The sequence below is a fragment of the Loxodonta africana genome, chromosome 21 (genome assembly GCF_030014295.1).
Source record: "Loxodonta africana isolate mLoxAfr1 chromosome 21, mLoxAfr1.hap2, whole genome shotgun sequence".
NCBI classification, from domain to species: domain Eukaryota; kingdom Metazoa; phylum Chordata; class Mammalia; order Proboscidea; family Elephantidae; genus Loxodonta; species Loxodonta africana.
This window is the reverse complement of record NC_087362.1, coordinates 46,306,019-46,330,054: the sequence shown is the minus strand read 5'-3', so window position 1 is coordinate 46,330,054 and position 24,036 is coordinate 46,306,019. Positions and strand designations below refer to the sequence as shown.

The 24,036-nt window shown below is 44.0% G+C and overlaps 1 protein-coding gene across 11 annotated transcripts in view; it reads left to right on the top strand.

Moving 5' to 3' along the window:
- ZFHX3 (zinc finger homeobox 3) overlaps window positions 1-24,036 on the top strand; it is a 288,226-nt gene that overhangs the window by 246,801 nt on the left and 17,389 nt on the right. For all 11 annotated transcript variants that reach the window (XR_002787467.2, XM_064273833.1, XM_064273831.1 and 8 more), the window contains 4 exons: window positions 6,122-6,255; window positions 6,407-6,607; window positions 16,262-16,364; window positions 17,631-23,072. Coding sequence is in view for 10 of the 11 variants with exons in the window: in XM_064273833.1 (XP_064129903.1) it covers window positions 6,122-6,255; window positions 6,407-6,607; window positions 16,262-16,364; window positions 17,631-23,072 (5,880 nt within the window). In the remaining variant the exon portion in view is untranslated. The remainder of the gene's footprint in view (window positions 1-6,121; window positions 6,256-6,406; window positions 6,608-16,261; window positions 16,365-17,630; window positions 23,073-24,036) is intronic.

Below are 24,036 nucleotides of genomic sequence, written 5' to 3'. Positions count from 1 at the left end.
CTCTGGGGACGGAATTGCAAGAAATGCCAGGAATAGTTCCACTTTCAAGGACAGCGAAGATTGCAGAGTCCAGAAGCACAGATTACCTTCTGGAAACATTGCATTTTTGCTGTCCAGAGGGAGGATAAGGTCCGTGAGGAGCTGAAGGACAAGGGTTGCAAAAACAGTACACTCTGCCTTTCTTTTAATTATAATTAGGAGCTGTGTGACTGTGAAGCTTTCATGTCTCTAGTGTGCTGGGGCAGTTATCCCAACTCAAACATTGAGCATGGAGTTGTGTGAATGTTTTTTTCCTTAGTTGGTGGAGATGAAAGATTGCTGTAAATTTCTGGGGCAGGTGGCAAGCTGGTTTACGGAATGCAAGGCGATGAGAACCTCTGGCTTACGGAAAGTAGCATGAATTAATAATCATTTAATTGGCTTCTCCATTATGTTGTTGGTTTGGGAGATGGAAGTTTAGATGGAGGGGCTGTCAGTGGTACTTTAGCTAAGAGTCTGATGGTTGAGAAGTGGGGGTGTGGCTGCCTTTGGCCTCTTCATAAGGATCAAATGTCAGGCAGCATTGCAGGCCCTTGGTGGGCTCACCTTGGGGGCCTCCAGAAGGAAGAGGATCAGCACTTTGGTGAGTACCACCTCCAAGTGCCACTTTACTGTGAAGAAAGGAAATGCAGAACAAATTTCCCAGCAATGTGGATAGCTCAGGGCCTGCCCAGGATCTCCCCAGAGTGAGGTCTCTGGCCAGAGGGAGGCTAGCCTGTGGTACAGAATGCCCACTGTACCAAGAGGTTCCAGTTCTACTTCATTTCCAATTTTCTTCAGGTTTCTTTTTCATGAGGCAGCAACTCTATGCCTAACTTGGCTTTAGTGTTGTACAGACCAAGTCACTAGATGAGACACGAAGTATGTGTAGGCATTAAATCCATTGGCAGTCTGTGGCATTGCCAATATAACTCATGTTTTCTGTGGCAAAAATTTCAGTGACTAGGATTTTTTTATTTGTTAGGGAGGATTGGGTGCGAATTTGTACCTAGGAAGAACACTTTTGTCAGGTGCAGTTAATGCCAAAACCAAACCAAACCCAATGCCATCAAGTCGATTCTAACTCATAGTGACCCTGTAAGACAGTAGAACTGCCTCACAGCGTTTCCAAGGCTGTAAATCTTTACGGAAGCAGACTACCACATCTTTCTCCTGTGGGAGCGGCTAGCGGGCTTGAACCACTGACCTTTCACTTAGCAGCCAAGTGCTTTAACTACTGTGCCACCAGGGCTCCTAGGTGCAGTTATAAACAAAAAACCAAACCCGTTGCTGTTGAGTCAATTCTAACTTATAGCGACCTTACAGGACAGAGTATAACAGCCCCATAGAGTTCCCAAGGAGTAGCTGTTGGATTTGAACTGCCAACCTTTTCGTTAGCAGCCTAGCTCTTAATCACTACACCACCAGGGCTCCAGGTGCAGTTATAAAAAAAAATTTATAATGTTTAAGGGCTATGTTTCTACCGTACTTTACAAGCTCCCTAAATGACACCATCTTTATTTATTCATTAAAGTCAGTCACATTCTACATGAAGCTTTGCTAGCAGTGTTTTAATTACTCTATGTGCTTGAAAGTATTAACACCATTTCTTGAAAACTGCAAATAATAATAATAATATGCATGAATCCAGATCGGCACTCTTCCCTACTCCCTCTGATTAGTGTGGAGAGAAAGGGTAACTTTTTAAAAAATTATTTTTAGAAGTTAAATACTCTACTTAAAGAAATAAGATGAAAACAGGATATCTGGAAGTTGATGTCTCCATATGTAAATGATTTTTTTTTTTTAATTAAGGAAACCATGTAGTGCCTACTGTGTTTCCTTTTAAAATGCAACTCTTTTGCCTCCAATGTAGAGGAAACTAAGAAAATAGAATGAAGCATCATGAATCAGGTCTGCCTCTCTTAGTATTTGTCTTTGTCATTTTTAGTGGCCAACCTATCACAGTTTAGGGGCAATAGTGGCTCTGGGCCCAGAAAACCTACTTTGAATTTTCTGTACTACATACTAAGGACATGCCAGCCCTTCCCATGTCTCATCAGTGTGTTAGGTAAGACAACCATAACAACTCACCTGTTGAACAAGTAGTTTTTCAGACCTTAAAAGTTTGTGTGCCAAGGAATTCCCAGCTCACATGCTATTAGATTTTGTGGTAGAGGTGCCACCCAGCATTTCCCATTGGCCTAGCTTTATATGGAGTATGTCATCTGTAGCATGTACACTCACATATAAACTTTTTCATGGACAGTTTAAATGCTAAACTGTTCACATCATTAAATGTAATGTAACTAAATGACAGACTTAGAAAATGGGAAAATGTCCATGAAGACATCACCTTAATACAACATTCATTTTCTTCTAGTCGTTTTTCTAATGCCTTTTTTTTTACATGGTATAATGCAATTTTTACCATTTTTTTCCATTTAATGTTCCCAAACATTTTCCCATATTGCTTCATAGCTATCATTTTTAATGTCTTCTAATACTCAGTAGAATGGCTGTACCTTATCTGCTTAACCATGCCCTGTTATAAGACTTCTAGATTGTTTGCAATTCATTTTGTCTTTACTGTAAAAACCACTATAGGTAGTAACTCTTCAAGTTGTTTGGTTTTTTTGGTACCCGTATAAACCAAAGGTTCCAGGCGTTGATTGTTTAAACTCTGGCTTGTCTCTGAACCATATCTATTTCTTCCTCCTTGGAAATTGTATGGGGCAGCTCCACTCTGTTCTACAGGGTTGCTATGAGTCGGAATGCTATGAGTCAACAGATTTGGTTGGTTTCATTTTTTAATGTGAAATCTTAGTGGGCTCAGAGTGACCAATAATCGATTTCTTTTTTTTAAAGTAGTAGTTTCAATATTGTGACATCTCTCCTAGAATTTAAGTTTAGGAAAGTCTTTGAAGCAAAAAACCACAGTACATTCTCTCTTGCTGTTTATACAGCCTCATTTACTTATGCCCACAGTGTATGCTAGTGATAGAACTGAAGTTGAAATTGATTTTGAGACTCTGGCCTTTTTTAAATTGTTCAGATACAGCAGTTTAAGAAAACCTGGAACTGTCTGTGGCTCTCATAAGCCTTTATCCAGCAGCTGATGGAGAACTTGCACAGTTGTTTGCATGTCTACAGAAACTGTAAAGATTTTGGTACTATGTTTTGATAAGGACTGATGTTTTAATGTCTGAGGTCAAGCTAGGGAGGGGGCTGTGTCAGCTGTAGTTAACCTAACTCTTAGAGAAGTCCCCACATCACCCAGGGAAAACAGTGGATTGAAACTGGGTGTTTTCCTTATAAGGGAATCTATAATAATGAATGGCATGGCTGTATCTTCATAGAAGGAGGTAGTGAGCAGCAGGGGGCTCATGGCCAGTTCTAGATTAAAAAAAAAAAAAAAATTGATCAAATAAAAATGCTGGTTTTCCTGGATAGAAGGGAGTTGAACCCCAGAAGCCTTTTCACCAGTAGATACAGTATTTCATATGATAGAAGGGCTGTTGTGTTACTGAGAATGAGTGCCAATTTTATTTTTTAAAATGCTTTGCAGGGACTCTGTAGCTCAAGCTCACAAAGGAAGCTTTAGAATTCCAGAGCAGTTTGAGAGTTGGAACAAAAAAATCATAGAAGTTCCCCGCCTCCATGCAGGGGGAAAGAATAGTGGCTTCTCAACCCAGAATTCTCACCTCTGCAACCCTGTCACAATTCATTACGTGTTTGGTGTTGAGGGAAGAGGATGGGCTCATTGGTCCTACAACGAAGTGGGTGCTGTAGTGGGCTACTGTGTTTGCTTTTCACTGCTGAGTGAGTGAGATTAGTTGGGTGGTCTCTGCCTCAGTGCCCATTCACTCACACCACTGATCACCTGTACAATTGACAGTCATTCCAAAGACAGGGTGGCAGGCAGATTGATGGCTCTTTACAAGGTGGGGTCACAGTCCTGTAAAAGCAGGCAGTGTTTCAGGTCAAACTACCTAAGGAAGACAGGGACGGGTGTTCAGAATTGATTCTGTGTCTTGGTTTGCCTCTAGAGGAAGGAAGAGCAGATAGCAGCTCTTTCCTAACCATAAGCCCTCAGCCTAAACAAACGCCCACTGGTTGGGATGGAACTAGGGAAGGCAAAGGATGCCTGTGACAAATAAGCATCTAAACTTCACCTGATCCCTCTCCTCCCTCCCCATCATTAGAATACATTTGAATAGCTAGTATATAGAAGATAGCCACTGAGCAAAAGTGAAAATGATGAACAGGGAACCTTCAGGGAGGGGCCAAGAATAACTGAAGTCCCTAAAATGTTAATTAAAGACTCCTGTTGTGGGAGCGTTCAGGCAAGGGCTCATGTCTAAAACCTGCCATGTGAGGTTCTGCAGGATCAGGTCTGCAGGGGGCCAGGAGATGGGAAGTGCACCATGGGGGAACTGGTCTGAAATGTTACAGCACCTAGTTAATCGGCAGCCAGTCTATCACATTAAATATCCAGCCATCATATATTACCTTTCAAGTGAAAATGAATAACTCCCATTAAGAGCAAAATGGGTTTGAAGTCGATTCGAGACAGATTAAAGTACTGTTATGAATGTGTGTGTTGGGAGGAGGAGGAGTCTGTGTGTAATATGCCTGTCCTTGTACTTTTTAAATAATAGATGTCTTACAAACTTACGAAGACCAGGTTACCAAGATACTGGGGTTAAAGGTCATGAGATACGCATTCTGGGAAGAGCATCAACTTCCTGGAATATTTCCTGCATTTAGCAATTTTTTTCAAAATTATTTTGTGGCTTTATGATTTTAATGAATAAAATTGATTTTCTAAAATTGTTTATTAAAGTACATACACATCTATAATGACAGCATCTTGGTGTCCACATCAGCACAAATTTCAAAGCTTAAGCAAGCATAAAGTAGAAATATACACTAGATAACTAGGCAAGGTGAGACAGAAAGCAGTTTTACAAAGGAGTAAAAATGAAGCTTTTTTGACGTAAATGCTGTGTCAGATTATTTTGTGGATATATATTTTCTTATTACCATTTTCAGGGGATTTTTTTTTCCTATTGCTTTTAGCAAAATTATGAAAAACAGAGCCCCACGTCAAAAACAAGTGAGAGAGCCAACCATCAGATACTCACCAGGTTTTGGAATGCCCAAATCCAACCATCCTGGAATTTGCATTACACTGGAAGAGCCCTGCTTTCTCAGTTAAACCCTTTACACAGCCATTGCTCATCAAAATCCTCCAGATCCCTTTCTGTGCTTCACAGGACTACTCCCACTACCACTCCCATACCCACTGCTTGCTACTTAAGTCCCACGTGCCTGTCCTCATTAATTAGTATTTTGGTTTTGGGGTGGGGAAAGGGATGCGGAGGGCATGGTTTGGGCATGCAGTTAGGAAACTTTTCCTCTTACCACCCACTCTGAATAAACTCTTGTGTCTGTAGCATTGCCTACATTATAACTTGGACTAACACCCTGCCCAGTTCCACTTCTCAATTGCTTCTTCCCCAAAAGCAAATCGCGAAACCCAGATTTGATTTTTCCACATATTTGTATGCAGATATCCATGTAAACCTTTCTCAGATTACATTTATCATGCTATGATGTGTCATGTGTGATTCCGAGAACTAGGACAAAAAAGTTGTGTGAGCATGTAGTTTATAAAAGCAGAGGGTAAACAGAGGGTGTCTGGTATTTGGTTGACTAAGTGGTTGGCAAAGCAATTAGTGAGTTTCCCACCCACCCTCAGCCTACTGCCCCCCATAGCCAGCAGATTGTGTCTTCACTGGGGGACTTCAGAACAGACTGCATTTAGCTTAAAACTATTTAAATCCAACATGGAACCTCTTGCTCCATTTCTTTATCTTTTTTCTCTGGTGTTCAGATGTTAAAGTAATGGCTGGAATTCATGAGGGGAGGAAAAAACATTTCTTTTCCAGCATGCTTGATAAGCCAGTCTGGATGCTCATCCTTCTTGGATATTGGTGTTTCCAGAAAATCCTGCGAATGTTGATTTTCACCTAACAAAAACCCTCTGGGAGCTGGCCTGGTCTGGCTGCTGTGTTGCATCTTCCATGATCTCTTCCAGCCACATCCAGCCAAGGAGAGAAGGAGCTGACAGATTCTCCTGCAACCTCCAAACGGATCTCCTTCCCAGGTAGCTCAGAGTCTCCCCTCTCTTCGAAGCGACCAAAAACATCCGAGGAGACTAAACCAGAGCAGGTGAGCCTGGTGTGGGCTCTGCTGATGTAAGGCTGGGGTTGGTGTTGGTCACTGGAGGGAAATGAACCCTTGGGTGGGTGGGCTTGGGGCAGACAAAAGTTGCTGGTGAGAAGTGAAGATTCAGCCAGAGGGGTGGGTATGTTCCCCACAGATGTACCAGTGTCCCTACTGCAAGTACAGCAACGCCGATGTCAACCGGCTCCGGGTGCATGCCATGACACAGCACTCGGTACAGCCCATGCTTCGCTGCCCCTTGTGCCAGGACATGCTCAACAACAAGATCCACCTCCAGCTGCACCTCACCCACCTCCACAGTGTGGCACCTGACTGCGTGGAGAAGCTCATTATGACGGTAAGGCACCAGGAGCACGACCCTGTGGCTTTTCTTTCCCCAGAGGTCAAAGCAATAGCGTGGAGAACATGCTGTGTTGCTGGAGGTGAAAGCCAGTGTAGAGTTGGAGATGTCAGAAAGTTGTCCTAGTCCTGTGACCTTTGTTCTCTCTACTCTACTGCCTTAGACCGGGCATGATCAGGCCCAAGGTGCTGAATATGTATGTGTTTCTCAACTTCCCATATCATCCTCTTTCCCCTCCAGACATGGAGGTATAGACCATTTATATGATGAAATTGTTATTTAGATTCTCCAAACCTTATGTAGCAGGGTCAAGTTCTGGGTTGATCTTAGTTTATTATGTCTCATTTCAATCTCACAACAGCCCTGTTTAGAAAACAAAAGAAAGTTTGACAAGCTCAGATTAACAGATGAGAAAACTAAGGCTTAGAGAAGTTAATTTACTAGATGCTGATTTTAAGTGGCAGAGCTGAGACTTGAACTCATGTTGTCCAACTCCAGGAATGTGGCCTTGTAACATTGGAGTTTCTCAAGTGGATACTTCTGTTTGAAAAGCAGGAAAATGGTCAATTGAATATAACGTGTTGATTCATGAATGTGGGTTTTGTGTTTTGAACATGGTGTTGCTACACCGGCAGGTTTTGAAAGCATGGCTCTAAACGACCACTGCAACATGGCCCACAAGGTTAGCATAAAGATTTAAATCTAATCTTAATGCGAAAACTCTTCTAAATACCACAGATGATACTAACATCTTACTTTTGATTTGTGCTGGGGCTGCTGTGAGAGTCCTCTCCTTTTTGTGAAAAGAAAAACCACCAAAGAGATGTATTCTTACCTCTAACTTAGCATTATTTCAAAAGTGAAGTAATAAGAAGTTAATTTGATTGCCTTTTCAGGCAAAGATTGCCAGAGAGGTAGTTTGTTCAGAATACTACATTGTAACTGCAGGTCACAGAAATATAACCTTTAGGTATATCCTATTCCATTTGGTTATGCAAAATTAATGAATATTGTTGTAAGTGATGTTTAGTCGTGAGTAGCATGTAATTGATGATGCATCAAGAGAACTTTAGCAGCCAGTGGGAAACTCAGAGGTGACCCAGCATGAGTTTCATTTCAGAGATCTTTCAGGCTATAAATTCACTTTCCATGGATATTTTCAAATAGACTGGTGAACAATGTTTAAAGATTCTGTAAGTGGACAGGTGGGTTTCTATAAATTTGGTTTCCTCAGCATTGTCACCAAGCTTGGAAATAACTCAACAAGGGGGATTTTCCCAGGCCTCGTCATACTTTCCATCACCTAGTCTGCTGGAACCGTGGTAGCCTGAAGTAGCAGAAAGAGGTGTGGGGAAGGAGACACTATCAATAATACCTAACTACATTTTTCTTTGGCTCAGGTGATTATTTTTTCTGTTTAATATAAATCTACTCTAGGAACTCTGGGCCAGTAGTAATTTGCATGACTGATTTGTAATAGACAGTACAACACTTCATTTCTTCATCCCTAGGGACTACAGCATAAATTATGTTTTAAATATCTATTGTTTGTCATATTTTTTACAATAGCAGTAGTAAAGCACATGTAACATAGTGAGTCTGGTGATCATTATGAATCTTCTTCATCTGCCAACAAAGTCTCCAGGGACAGAATGCTAATGGTGTAACTCCCAGAAATAATCTTAAGATACTTCTGGGAGTTAACCCACTAACTAGCATCTTCTCAAGTAAGTGATTCTCAACCTTTTGGATACTCTGATGAAAGCTGTGTAACAGCCATGCTAAGTTATTCTGTGCATGCTAAAGTTTGACAGCCACTCTTACAGACTTCCATCAAGTATTCTGCGTATACAAAAGTGTGCATTTAATGCCGGGGAGCATAAGGATACCCTGAAGTTAATCTATGGAACTTGGTTAAGAAATGTTGTTCTAGAAGAATCCCTGGCAGCATAATTATGTAGGAGAAACATTTTCCCTAAAGGTCCTATGTTTGGCATTTTGCATAGGAACCCCTGCCTGCCTCGTCTTTCCACAGCAGACAATGGAGATGCTTTCCAAATGTTTCTGTGAAGTGTGCAAATTGTGGGGAATGTGCTGGTTATAGGAAGTTGATCTGTTAGGAACAAGAGAACGTTAGTGGCTTCAGGAATAAGTTGAAAGTTGTAGGAAACATAAATTGTAATAAGGGTTTTTTATTCTTTGCATAAAAGTGCATGTTAGGGTGATTTTGTACTCTCTTATTTATTTATTTGCATAGGAAGATGGAGTCAGTGCTGGGCTGTTGGTATTGAGTTGGTTTTTCAAGTCGTGAGGATGGTTTGCATTGAGCCAAATAATGCATTTCCATGTAGACCCTTTAATTTAGCAGTAAAAGATGAGCATCCAGGGTTAGGGGGAAATTTGTAACCATATCACAGGGTGAGGCTGGAATTCTCTTGAGGACTGGAATCCTGATCTTGGTCTGTGCAGCTGACAAATCAAAACAGATGGTAGTATCTTTTCTCTGAGAAGTTTGGTATTAAAACAGAATTTGCAGCTATATTACAACTAAGTGATTATAATGAACGGTGGTTAAAATCATGCACCTAGAGGGTGTTTTAGTGTAATTTTATTAGAAAATTGGCCTTGGAAAAGTATTGGTTAGGCTTTCTGACTATATCTCTGTTTACTCCTGGCTAACTGGAGAGGGAGCTCTGCAAACGGGAGGATGAGAAATGCCCCTCAAATTGAACCTCCATTTTCTAAACAATATCATTAAGAAATAGTCAGTCCACAGTTATTCATCCTCCAAGAGGAGAAAGTTATGTCTGCTTTGTCCCTGAGTGGCTAAATGAATGGCAGTGAGCGGAGTGACAACTTCCTCATCACAGGTAGTGTTTGGCTGCAGAATAGGAAAAGCTGGCAAAATCAACCAAAAAGAAAATTCCTGGCAGACCTGGGTGTGTCCAGAGTGTCTAAAGCTATAAATTCTGGTAAATATTATTTGCTGTCTGAGTCCAAGTTCTCAGGATCTAGCTTGAATTGGGTTTTGGTCCCTCTAAAAGTAAATTCCGCCCTGATGAACGGAAAGAGATTACTTTCTACACAATGTCTTTCCGTTCAGTTGTAAATGGAGAGTGTTTTGAGGAGGCTTCATTTAATAATACCTTATCAGACAGCTTTCAGGAACCTGCAGTGTCTAATATGTCTGTTACTATGGTGACGGCTGCTTGCTTATGCTCTGCATCTCATATCTGTGTCTTCCATGGGCCCCCTTCCTTTTACAGATGAGGGGGCTTAAAAAATATTCTCTACTGGGAGCAGTTGCAGCTCTGGCCCTCCACTGTGGAAACGGCACCCACAGCACTTCATTCTTTTTGACCTGTTGGAAACAGAGCTCCAAATGGTGTCTTTACACACGTCATATGAAAGAAATCTGTAAAGCTTAAGAGAGATGAGACAAGTGCCCCTCCAGGCCTGGCTGGAAGCCCACCCCCAATGTCAAGTTTCATATAACTGAGTCTGGTCTATTTACACAGAAGCTGGAGATTTCAAATCAGTGGTGATGTAGAAACTGCTACTTTTTGGTCTTAACTTCCCAATCGTTTGGGGAGGGAGGGTACAGGGGTTGGGAACATGTTTGTGACCCCTAGGTAAAAATGGGAAAGTCCACCTACCATGACATCTCAATACTCTTAAATTGCTCTAATTGATCACTATCTTTTTAAGTGACGGGACATACTACTGGGATCCTAGAGCATTAATTTGGGGAAATAGTCTTTGTTCTTAGATTACTTAACAAAATATGGCCTCAAAATGAAGATGGGGATTGCTTCCTGAGCAGCCCTGGAACACCTTTTTCGCTAGCCCTTTGTCTTCTTCCTCTTGCTGGTTAATATTTTTTGTGTGTGTGTGCACAGACTGCTCTTCCTGCTCCTGGCCCTGCACTGCCTGCAGTTTCCTCTGTATCTCTCTTTAGGGAGCAATAGTTTGTCTTCTGTGATTTTTCAGTCATTTCTCTGCCTCTGTGCTACATGTGTGTCTGTGTCTCTGGGACAGGCTGGCTGTCTTGCTCTCACCCCTCCCCCCACTGGGGCTCTCTGGTGGCCACTGGCCCTCAGGCTGTTGCACCCGCCTGGTACCTGCTATCTCACTTTGTCTCCATCTCAGAGGAAGGTAATGAAAATAATCGGGCTTCATTAATCCAAGCCCTGTGAGATGATAGCCATTTGGAGCCCTGTTTGCCAATTAGATGGTCTAAATTAGATGTGACCTTGGTATACTGCCACTGCTTTCCTCTCTGAGTCTAATGAAGCTTTTCTCTCCAATTCATTCTCCTCCTCAGCTCTCTCTTCTGCGTGTGTGTGTGTATGTGTATGTGTGTGAGAGACTGCTCATGTGTTCCCTGTTCTCTCACCCATATTCTTTTTTGGTCTTCCTCACTCCCAGTTTTAAAAATTTGGTTTGGGGCTACATTTTTTTCTGGCCCAGATGAATGTTAACATGGCTCTGCAGTTTTTACTAGTGGGTTTTATGTTCAAAATATGAAACGAATGGATAGGCAACCTCGAGAAGACGTTTTAGAGACAACAGTAAGCCCTCAGATGCCACGAACCTGTGACCAACCTAGCACATTTGCTGAAGGGGGCGGGGGGGAGGGAAACCTTGAAGCTCTTCTGCCAAGAGCTGCCCTGCTTAGTTAGCTGCAGAGGAGTAGAGGCCAGGGAGCAGCCCCAGTGAACGTCTAAGGACGAAGAGGAAGTGAGCAGGCAAACTCACTGGGCAGTCAGCTTTTGATACACTACTAGGTAGAATGCTCAGTCCTGGAAGCAGTTAGGTTTTAACTTCATGCCCACATTTTTGAGATAGCAACAGAACCTCATTCACAAAAATGTAGAGACTGGTAGGCCAAGTGTGTGCCAGGGGAGAATTCCTAAGGCCTCCCCTCTTCTTCACTGTCTGAGGTTCTTCTATTGATCGTCACTGAAAAATGAGGGATTTGAGGCTTCCTTCAGAGTCTTAAGTCTTGACAAGTCTAGTTTCACTTAGAATCATGAACGTTTCAAAAAGAAGCCCTACTTAGTTGAGCAGTGCCAAGGCTATAGGGATAAGGGTCTCAGAGAAGCCAGATCCACACTTTTCCTAAGAAAAGACCTTTCCTTTCACCACATAGAACATGTTGGTTGCATTGATATAACCTAGGTAGGCTAGCCTGTCTGAGAGTGGTCTTGAGAGGTGAATTTGCACAAATAGTCCCATAATGTCTTTAATTAGCAAAGTGTGCCTCTTGGCTGTATAGGATGTTCTGTTTGGCCATTTCACACCCAGCCCCAGAAGAGAGGTCAGTGGGGAGGGCTTCTAAGTCCTTCTACTGAGAAAGAATATACATCTGAGGCCCCTCCCAAGTATCATAGTGGGGATCAGGCCCACATTTAGGACTCTGGGTTCTATAAGGTATGTCCTTGGGGCTCTAGGGTACACTCACTGAATAAGAATCTTGAAAGACATTAACTTGAATCATAATCCAAAATAATGAACCAAGCTAGGAGAAGGCAGGAGCTAGATACTTAAAATAGCCTATGTCACCTCTCTTAGTAGGACAAAGGCTATTAACTTGAGTCCCTGGATTTCTCTCTAGGGAGCCTGTGAATTCCCTGAGGTTATCTGCAGTACTCTATGTGTGAAAGTATTTTTCTGGGGGAATGCAACTTTCATCAAATTTTCTACGGAGTTCACAAGCTCTAAAAGATTGATTATTCTGAATTGTAAGCTTCTTGGGGACAGGGATCGTGTGCTCTCTGTATCTCACAAGCATGCAGCACAGGAGTTCAGTGTTCAGCGAATGGTGATCAGATGAATGCATGAGCAGAGTCACTCCAGGCTCTTCCTTCTCAACAGCTAAGTTGTTTGGGAATTAAGTTTGAAGAGTTTCAGCATCAGTGGGGAGCTCCTCTATTTCTATTGTTATTTATGAGAATTGTTTAAACTAAAGGATTTTCTGCATTGGAGCAGAACTCCATCATTTCTGTTGTTAATACATGAGACGTGTTTACTCATTAAGACAATGTTAGAGCCATTGTTTCTAGACTTTCAGCATCCCAACTCAGCTGATGGTTTTCTTGCTAGATTTCGATCAGCTCTGCATACACTGGAGAGGGATGCAGTTGACCTGGCTCAGAAGGAATGGGAGGGGCACACGAAGTGTCCTAGAAGATTGCCATGGAACTGCTCTTTGCATAGCTGAGACCGATCTTCATAGATGCAAAATGCTGAGGAAACAGTGGCTCTAAGAGATGAATGTTCTTAACCAGAAAATTCTTTGTTTTACTTTTTATTAAAAGTCTGTTTTAATATTCTTAGGTCCCCTCAATACAAGAGCAAGTAGAGTGTGGGGGACACAATGTGTTCAGTGTTTACAGGTGTACAGATTATTAGAAGAATCAACCTAATGGATTCTAGTGGATAGAATAGTCAATGTAGTAAGTGTAGGTGTTTAGGCCAGCTGTGTACTGTCATCTGGCCAAACCTCAAAACTTTTGGCTTTGATTTTTTTGATGGAGGTAGGGGGTAGACAGAGAATATGCGTGTGTGCATCTTTGTGCACGGGAGCTGGTGATGGGATCCAGTTATTTGAGGGTCTGAGGTTTGGGCACACTTGTGATGGCTCTGGTTATGATGTAGCCCTGTTTTAGTCTCTCATGCACATATGTACTCCAGTGCTTCTAGTGAAAGAGAAGGCCTTTGAAGAACTGGGCTGAGCACAGTTGAGTGATTTTCTTTCCCTGCGTTTCAGCTGTTCATCAGAGACTGTGGATGGCACACTCTGAACCTTCCGTGCAGTTTGGTGGACAGATATAATTGGGAAATAATGGGGATGCCAAGGCAACTGTTGAAGGATCTCCTTCACCTTTGGCCACCTATCCTTTTCTTCATTGAGCTCTCTTGGCTGGATTATATTTATGGCACTTTAGGAAAATTCATGCAAGATTTGTGTGAAAAGCTTTGAAAACTGGCGGAAGAAGGAGGAATGAAAACAGGCATTAGTGTCTGAGAACTGACATGGGGTCCTCGAGTAGTCCATGCCACAAGCCAGCTTCCATTGTTAACCTGTTTAGACACATGCGCAGATATACCCCACCAGAATTTCTGGATTCTTAGGCTTCCCTTTAAGGGAGTCTCTTCACCTCCTGGGAATTTCTTGCCCGTTAAATTTCATATACCAAATCATTTTTCCCACTCAGGGAGAGATGGTGTAAACTATACCTAAGAAGATGCAGGTAGATAAAAAGTAATTACTTAAACACATACAGGGCAAGACTTACAGGTTTGGAGGCCCAGATTAAGATGCAGAGGAGCATGTGAGGTTGATGATTATATTTCGGAGAGAGTTAATTGATGGAAGGTGAAGGCAGACAAAGAACCGCTGCTTACTGCCTTCTTGAATCCCAATCAGGAATTATGATTAAAGTCGCAGCGAGACAACAGAGGGCTGATGAATTGGTGTCTTTTTTTTTTTTTTTTTTCTTTTTTGCCGTCATTCACACTTGATTGACTTCAACCTTTCAAGTGCAAAAGTCTCTCTTTTCCATTATTATTCATAGCCATCTGAGTTTTTCTAATTAAACTGTATGAAAACAATTACTGATCCGTCTTACTGAGTCGGTTAGAGGGAATGTCTACCTTACTGTAATGCGTATAAAAAGCCCACAGTTTTCTATAATGATGTGCAGCTGAGGTGTTAGATAATTTTATTCTTTTTTACTCTGTAGGGCTTTTTTTTTTTCCATATCTCCTGATTCATTTTTCATAATTCCTAAAGATCCCACAAAAGGACTGATCCTGCAGCTACAACTGAGAAGGAGGTGGGGGGGATCTTTTTTTCCTCTCCAGTTTTCCCCTTCTTGCCCCCAACCATTTGTGCTCCCCCTCGGCTGAGGACTATAAATTAATCGGTGACCTTTCACTTCTTGGATTCCCACTGGACTCCCCAACCACACTGGTCAGAAATGTTTTCTATTAAAAAGAAAATAGATGGAATGAGTTTGGCAATCTCTGCTCCATTCCTAACGATTCATCAACAGCTAGCCTTAACCAGCTGCCACCAAGCTTTGTGTGAGGGTGCAGATGTCAGGGAGAGCAGGGATGCTATGTCACACACATTCACCTGTCACACACCTGCTCTGTGGAAACCCAGCATTTGTCAGAAGCTTGTTGCTTCATTTTTGCAACTATAGGCATCTGGGTTGCTGAAATTATTCAAACACGTCTATACAAGGTGGGGAGTTACCTTTTTGGTGTCGATGGAGGCAGTTGTTCAGGTTTCTTCCAGGAAATTGAACCTATCAGTGAGAAGTCTAGTGAACATGTCAGCAGCTCCTCTAAGCAAGGCCAGGATCTCCAAACCATTAAAAATTAATAGTAATTTAAGATAGGATCTAATTTTGAACAGAAATCTAGTTGTTCCAATCCTTAGAATAGCGAGTAAAGATGTTATTGCAGTAAAATTGTGTTTGATGGGAAAATAATGTCTCCAAGTGGGGCTGGGCACCAAGTAGAAAAGTTAGTGGTGGCTGTAGTTTCTGTCCCTGCAACCTATAAGTCAGTCCATTTTCAGGCTGTCATCAAATGATGATTTCTAATTTACTTGAGAATATCACCCCCACCTACCTTCTCACCCCATAGTAGGCAAAGGGATATTGCTTCTTCTTAAACTACGAACTTTTTATCCTTGCATTGAGGGATACTTATCACATTAACCTAGAGCAAACAGTAACTTGTTTGGACAAGTTTCTGGCCAGATGGCAAGGAGGACTGGAGAAATGACTGAGGATTTGACCTAAAACTGTACTTCTTTTGATCCAGGCTAATCCTGGAATTGCTGTATTAGGGAACAATGGATATGGTCAAGATGGGGCTCTCCTCTTGTAGGCTGCTATGTGGCTGCTATGTGGAGTGCCCACTCTGGCCAGGACACTGGCCAGAGGTGCCCTCTGATGTTGTATACCTCAGGCAAGGACTCCAGGAGAAATCCTGGCTTACGTGAGTTACAGGGAATGCTTGTTTGCTCTTGATGTCAGCTTGTAAAGGGTTACATACAAAACGTTGTTTCCTAGAAGATCTGCCAGTGTGTCTGCATGTCCTTAGCCTTTCCTTTGTTCTCTTCTTATTCTTACCCTTTCCTTCATGCTTATCCCCCTCCTCTTCCTGCCTGAATACATTTTAAAAACAGTACTACAATGCTCCCTGCTTCAAGATTACAGTGTACTTTACTAGGTATGATTTAATTAGGGCCCTTATTATGTTTTCAGCAGCTTAAGGTGGGCCTTTCAACTTATCTACCTAATTGGTTGCACAAGAAGTTTCACAGCCCATGACAAAACATTGTCAGTGATCAAAGTCAAAATTCTGCATAAAGGAAAAATATTAATAATAAGATTATCTTCAAGTGTGCACTGCTAATTATGTCCAGAATGTAACCGTAGAAACACTTTTGACTGATGTGAGCTTTGTCTAATAAACATGAATCTTCAGCAAGCTATGAAAAGTGACACCTCTGGCTTTACACTGGTGAAGGCTAATTTTGCTTATTAAATAATTTTTAAACATTTCCCTACTTTGTCTCTCTTTCTTCTCCATTGGACTCTCCTTGTTTCTCTGCCTCTCACTCCTCAGGTGACCACTCCTGAGATGGTGATGCCCAGCAGCATGTTCCTCCCAGCAGCCGTTCCAGATCGAGATGGGAATTCCAATTTGGAAGAGGCAGGAAAGCAGCCTGGTTAGTATGGCTATTCTTGATCCCTGGGAATAGAAATCAAATTGAAACCTTGAGCCAAAATTTTCCCAGAGAAAAGGTGCCAAGAATTCTTTTACAGTACTCCCAAGCTGAATGTAGCTGATCAGGAGATGAGGGGCACTATTATCAGCTACTTTACACTCCAGCTCTTGGTTTGTATTTGTATATTATTCATATGGTTTCAAAATGAGAGAAAATCAGTGTGAGAACCAGCAGCATTTTGGTATGGACCACATGTCCCTGTGGACTATAGAGTGAGAGAGTAAATAAAAAGAGACTCAAGTCAGGCCCACAGCACCACCACCCTAAGCTGTTGAACACTCCATCTCTAAGGATGTAATTAACGGGGTCTTGTGAAACATGTGGGGGTCACAGGATTAGTTGTCTTCTAGGAGCTACCTCTACACAGAGTTCTTCTCTAAGTCTTCTGGAATTGTCTTAGGATGAAGCATAGAGGTGCAACATTTGGAAAGAACCCTGTTGTCAACATGCATTCTGCTATTGTTGGTGCCCACACAGTGGTACCTACTTAGATGGATCAGTAGGCCTCCATTATGAGGCACAGAGGCTCTCTTGCCCCTTTCACCTCTTGTAATCACCTGAGATTTAAGTTGGGAAGCATTAAGCCGAATGACTGCCCCACCTCCTCCCTTGTTAATTGTCGGGTAATTACAGGTGTGATGATCTCAATGTAGAAAAAATATTTTAATGTACTTTAATAATTGGCCACTTGCATGTTGTTTAGAGATGACAGCCACATTATTAAATGCCTAAAAATATGTATATTTCGTATAGCACAGTGGACAGCAGTTCTTATAAATTCCCCACTAGTTAGGACAGCAGTAATTCACATATTCTACAGTTCAGATCCACTGTGCTAAATCCTTAACACATAAAAGACATAAAAGTAAGAGGGGAATCCAGTCTAAGATCAGGCACCTTTCGAGCCAGCTCTTGAGAAATTTAGGATTCTGAGTCAAGCAACTAAATATTGTTAAGACTTTCAGATCTGTGATATAGACCTATTAAGAGTTGAAACTTTCTGTATTTTTATTCATCTCTGTTCCTGTGCTCCCTATTTATAATATATAATACTGGGGGATCTGTGGAAAGATTCTGTCCTTCAGGTTGGGTATTTCCCTCATCATCAGATTCTGTTAGTGAGTCCTCATCAGGTAGACAGCTCACTCTGGGTGCTGTCCTTGAAACAAAGCCTTCTTTATCTTTGGGCTTGATGTTTTTTTACAGAAACCTCAGAGGATCTGGGAAAGAACATCTTGCCTTCAGTGAGTACAGAGCACAGTGGAGATTTGAAACCATCTCCTGCTGACCCAGGCTCTGTGAGGGAAGACTCAGGCTTCCTCTGCTGGAAGAAGGGGTGCAACCAGGTTTTCAAAACTTCTGCTGCCCTTCAGACACACTTCAGTGAAGTTCACACCAAGAGACCTCAGCTGCCCGTGTCAGATCGCCACGTGTACAAGTACCGCTGTAATCAGTGCAGCCTGGCATTTAAGACCATTGAAAAGTTGCAGCTCCATTCTCAGTACCATGTGATCAGAGCTGCCACCATGTGCTGTCTTTGCCAGCGCAGTTTCCGAACTTTCCAGGCTCTGAAGAAACACCTCGAGACGAGCCACCTGGAGTTGAGTGAGGCTGACATCCAGCAGCTTTATGGTGGCCTTCTGGTCAACGGGGACCTCCTGGCAATGGGAGACCCCACCCTGGCTGAGGACCACACCATAATAGTTGAGGAAGACAAGGAAGAAGAGAGTGACTTGGAAGATAAACAGAGCCCCACTGGCAGTGACTCTGGATCAGTACAAGAAGACTCAGGCTCAGAGCCAAAGAGAGCTCTACCTTTCAGAAAAGGCCCCAACTTTACCATGGAAAAATTTCTAGACCCTTCTCGCCCTTACAAATGTACCGTCTGCAAGGAATCTTTCACTCAAAAGAACATCCTGTTAGTGCACTACAATTCTGTTTCCCACTTGCATAAATTAAAGAGAGCCCTTCAAGAATCGGCAACTGGTCAGCCAGAACCCACCAGCAGCCCAGACAACAAACCTTTTAAGTGCAACACCTGTAATGTGGCCTATAGCCAGAGTTCCACTTTGGAGATCCATATGAGGTCTGTTTTGCATCAAACCAAGGCCCGGGCAGCCAAGCTGGAGGCTGCAAGTGGCAGTAGCAGCGGGACTGGAAACACCACCAGTGTCTCTCTGAGTTCTTCCACCCCAAGTCCTGTGAGTACCAGCAGCAGTAACACCTTTACCACCACCAATCCAAGCGGTGCTGGCATTGCTCCAAGTTCCAACATACTGAGCCAAGTCCCCACTGAAAGTGTAGGTATGCCGCCCCTTGGGAATCCCATCGGTGCAAATATTACTTCCCCTTCAGAGCCCAAGGAGGCCAATCGGAAGAAGCTGGCAGATATGATTGCCTCCAGGCAGCAGCAACAACAACAGCAACAGCAGCAGCAACAAGCACAGACACTGGCCCAGGCCCAGGCCCAAGTTCAAGCTCACTTGCAGCAAGAGCTGCAGCAGCAGGCAGCCCTGATCCAGTCTCAGCTGTTCAACCCCACCCTCCTTCCTCACTTCCCCATGACCACTGAGACCTTGCTGCAGCTGCAGCAGCAACAGCATCTCCTCTTCCCCTTCTACATCCCCAGTGCTGAGTTCCAGCTCAACCCCGAGGTAAGCTTGCCCGTGACCAGCGGGGCGTTGACACTGACTGGGACAGGCCCAGGCCTACTGGAAGATTTAAAGGCTCAGGTTCAGATCCCACAGCAAAGCCACCAGCAAATCCTGCAGCAACAGCGGAGCCAGCTCTCTCTGTCCCAGAGTCACTCTGCCCTTCTTCAGCCAAGTCAACAACACCCCGAGAAGAAAAACAAATCAGTCATCAAAGAAAAGGAGAAAGAAAGCCAGAGAGAGAGGGACGGTGCCGAGGGGGGAGAAGGCAACCCAGGACCAAAGGAATCACTGCCAGATGCCATGAAGGCCAAAGAGAAGAAGGAGTTGGCACTAGGGAGTAGTTCTGAGCCTTCCATGCTCCCTCCGCGCATTGCCTCAGATGCCAGAGGGAATGCCACCAAGGCATTGCTGGAGAACTTTGGCTTTGAGCTGGTCATTCAGTACAATGAGAACAAACAGAAGGTACAGAAGAAGAATGGGAAGACGGAGCCAGGAGAGAATTTGGAAAAGCTTGAGTGTGATTCCTGTGGCAAGTTGTTTTCTAACATCTTGATTTTAAAGAGTCATCAAGAGCATGTTCACCAAAATTACTTTCCCTTTAAACAGCTGGAGAGGTTTGCCAAACAGTACAGAGAGCACTATGATAAACTCTACCCCCTGAGGCCCCAGACCCCAGAGCCCCCACCCCCTCCACCTCCACCCCCTCCTCCTCCTCCTCCTCTTCCTGCAGCACCACCTCAGCCAGCTTCCACGCCAGCCATTCCTGCTTCAGCCCCACCCATCACGTCTCCTACGATTGCACCAGCCCAGCCATCTGTTCCACTCACCCAGCTCTCCATGCCAATGGAGCTGCCCATCTTCTCACCACTGATGATGCAGACGATGCCACTACAGACCTTACCGGCTCAGCTGCCACCTCAACTTGGACCTGTGGAACCTCTGCCTGCAGACCTGGCCCAGCTGTACCAGCATCAGCTCAATCCAAGCCTGCTCCAACAGCAGAATAAGAGGCCTCGAACCAGGATCACGGATGACCAGCTCCGAGTCCTGCGCCAATATTTTGATATTAACAACTCCCCCAGTGAAGAACAGATCAAAGAGATGGCAGACAAGTCTGGGTTGCCCCAGAAAGTGATCAAGCACTGGTTCAGAAATACTCTCTTCAAAGAGCGGCAGCGTAACAAGGACTCCCCTTACAACTTCAGCAATCCTCCCATCACCAGTCTGGAGGAGCTGAAGATTGACTCCCGGCCCCCGTCACCAGAACCTCAGAAGCAGGAGTACTGGGGAAGCAAAAGGTCTTCAAGAACAAGGTTTACTGACTACCAGCTGAGGGTCCTGCAGGACTTTTTTGATGCCAATGCTTACCCAAAGGATGATGAATTTGAGCAACTCTCTAATTTACTGAACCTTCCAACCCGAGTCATAGTGGTGTGGTTTCAAAATGCCCGACAGAAGGCCAGGAAAAATTATGAGAATCAGGGAGAGGGCAAAGATGGAGAGCGGCGTGAGCTTACTAATGATAGATATATTCGAACCAGCAACTTAAACTACCAGTGCAAAAAATGTAGCCTGGTGTTTCAGCGCATCTTTGATCTCATCAAGCACCAGAAGAAGCTGTGTTACAAGGATGAAGATGACGAGGGGCAGGATGACAGCCAAAATGAGGATTCCATGGATGCCATGGAAATCCTGACTCCCACCAGCTCTTCCTGCAGCACCCCAATGCCCTCACAGGCTTACAGTGCCCCAGCTCCATCAGCCAATACAGCTTCCTCTGCCTTCTTGCAGCTTACAACAGAGGCTGATGAATTGGCCACTTTCAGTTCAAAAACAGAAGCAACTGATGAGAAACCAAAGCAGGCTGAACCTCCCAGTGCACAGCCAAACCAAACCCAAGAGAAGCAAGGGCAACCAAAGCAAGAGCTACAGCAGCAAGACCAGCCTGAGCAGAAGACAAACGCATCCCAACAAAAGCTCCCACAGCTGGCTTCTCCCCCTTCATTACCACAGCCACCTCCACAAGCGCCCCCTCCTCAGTGCCCCTTACCACAGTCGAGCCCTAGTCCTTCCCAGCTCTCCCACCTTCCCCTCAAGCCCCTCCACACGTCAACTCCTCAACAGTTGGCAAACCTACCTCCTCAGCTAATCCCCTACCAGTGTGACCAGTGTAAATTGGCATTTCCATCATTTGAGCACTGGCAAGAACATCAGCAACTTCACTTTCTGAGTGCACAGAACCAGTTCATCCACCCCCAGTTTTTGGACAGGTCACTGGATATGCCTTTCATGCTCTTTGACCCTAGTAACCCACTCCTGGCCAGCCAGCTGCTCTCTGGGGCCATACCTCAGATTCCAGCAAGCTCAGCCACTTCTCCTTCAACTCCAACCTCCACAATGAACACTCTGAAGAGGAAGCTGGAAGAAAAGGCCAGTGCAAGCCCTGGTGAAAATGACAGTGGGACAGGAGGAGAAGAACCTCAGAGAGACAAGCGTTTGAGAACAACCATTACACCAGAGCAGCTAGAAATTCTCTACCAAAAATATCTACTGGACTCCAATCCAACTCGAAAGATGTTGGATCACATTGCTCATGAGGTGGGCCTGAAGAAACGTGTGGTCCAAGTTTGGTTTCAGAATACCCGAGCTCGAGAAAGGAAAGGACAGTTTCGGGCTGTAGGTCCAGCCCAGGCCCACAGGAGATGCCCTTTTTGCAGAGCGCTTTTCAAAGCCAAGACTGCCCTGGAGGCTCACATACGGTCTCGTCACTGGCATGAAGCCAAGAGAGCTGGCTACAACCTAACTCTGTCTGCAATGCTGTTAGACTGTGATGGGGGACTCCAGATGAAAGGAGATATTTTTGATGGAACTAACTTTTCCCACCTACCCCCAAGCAGTAGTGATGGTCAGGGTGTTCCCCTCTCGCCTGTGAGTAAAACCATGGAGTTGTCTCCCAGAACTCTTCTTAGCCCTTCCTCCATCAAAGTGGAAGGGATTGAAGACTTCGAAAGCCCCTCCATGTCCTCCGTTAATCTAAACTTTGACCAAACTAAGCTGGACAATGACGACTGTTCCTCTGTCAACACGGCAATCACAGATACCACCACTGGAGATGAGGGCAATGCAGATAACGACAGTGCGACAGGAATAGCAACTGAAACCAAATCTTCTTCAGCACCCAATGAAGGGTTGACCAAAGTGGCCATGATGGCAATGTCTGAGTATGAAGATCGGTTGTCATCGGGTCTGGTCAGCCCAGCCCCGAGCTTCTACAGCAAGGAATATGACAACGAAGGCACAGTGGACTACAGTGAAACCTCAAGCCTTGCAGATCCCTGCTCCCCGAGTCCTGGTGCAAGCGGGTCAACAGGCAAATCTGGAGATAGCGGGGATAGGCCTGGGCAGAAACGTTTTCGCACTCAAATGACCAATCTGCAGCTAAAGGTCCTCAAGTCATGCTTTAATGACTACAGGACGCCCACCATGCTAGAGTGTGAGGTCCTGGGCAATGACATTGGACTGCCAAAGAGAGTCGTTCAGGTCTGGTTCCAGAATGCCCGGGCAAAGGAAAAGAAGTCTAAGTTAAGCATGGCCAAGCATTTTGGTATAAACCAAACAAGTTATGAGGGACCCAAAACAGAGTGCACTTTGTGTGGCATCAAGTACAGCGCTCGGCTGTCTGTACGTGACCATATCTTTTCCCAACAGCATATCTCCAAAGTTAAAGACACTATTGGAAGCCAGTTGGACAAGGAGAAAGAATACTTTGACCCAGCCACTGTACGTCAGTTGATGGCTCAGCAAGAGTTGGACCGGATTAAAAAGGCCAATGAGGTCCTCGGACTGGCAGCTCAGCAGCAAGGGATGTTTGACAATGCCCCTCTTCAGGCTCTTAACCTTCCTACAGCGTATCCAGCGCTCCAGGGCATTCCTCCTGTGTTGCTCCCCGGCCTCAACAGCCCCTCCTTGCCAGGCTTTACTCCATCCAACACAGGTGGGTTCTGCTCTAGGTGATTCTTTCTTCTTTAAGGAGCTGCCCAATTATGAGTTTTGTCATGTGGCCACAACCCAAACCCTCCCAGTACTAGTAGGAAGCTTCCTCTTTCTAGTTCTCTAACAGCAACATAACTTCAGTTCCTTTCTATTTAGTCTCCCTACTGCTGGTGTGCAACTGATTCTTTGCCTTCGTAGGTCAGGGATAGAACCTGCTAATTGAAACGATCTCTTCTGAAACCACTCTTTTGCCCTGTGTTCAGTAGCACAACCAGGGTGTGTGCTACAGGGGAAAGCTTGAGGGTCCTGGCATACTAACTCCTGAGGTATTTTCAAGAAAGACATTTCTCTCATAGACTGATTCAGTCCTTGTGGAAATGTTGATCCTATCTAGAGATTTGTTACAAATATAAGATACCTGAAACCTTTTTTTTTTTTTTTTTTTTGAAACCTAGTTAATTCTGGGTCATCCCCTCTGGGGAACTGGTTTGAGATGATTTAAATCAGCTCTTTGCCCTTGCCTGCAGTACCAGCTCTCTTTTTTAGAGAGTTACTTGCTCTAGCAGGAGAACTGGTATCAGGAAGCACCTTTTATGATGGGTCCTTACTCCTGGAGTTCTCTCTTAGCTTGTAATGCAATTGCCTTTCTACTGGAATACACTGACCAGGAATCTTGTATTGGGCAATGTAGTTCTGAATTTTGACATATTTATCCTTCAGACTGACTAGCGCACATTTTGAGGGGTTCTCAGTCACCCCTTCGTTTCTTTTTGCCCATTGCTTCCTCCTTTATTCAGAGACATAAATATTTAGCACTCTTGTATTTCCACTTAATAGAGAGTTTAATAGTTCCTCTTGTCTACCTCTTTTGTTTCTCCATCTGTCCTCATCCATCTTCTCTGGATCCATCTATCTTTTGTAAATTGGACCTTCACCTCCAATATCCTGTGAGGCTTAGGCACAAG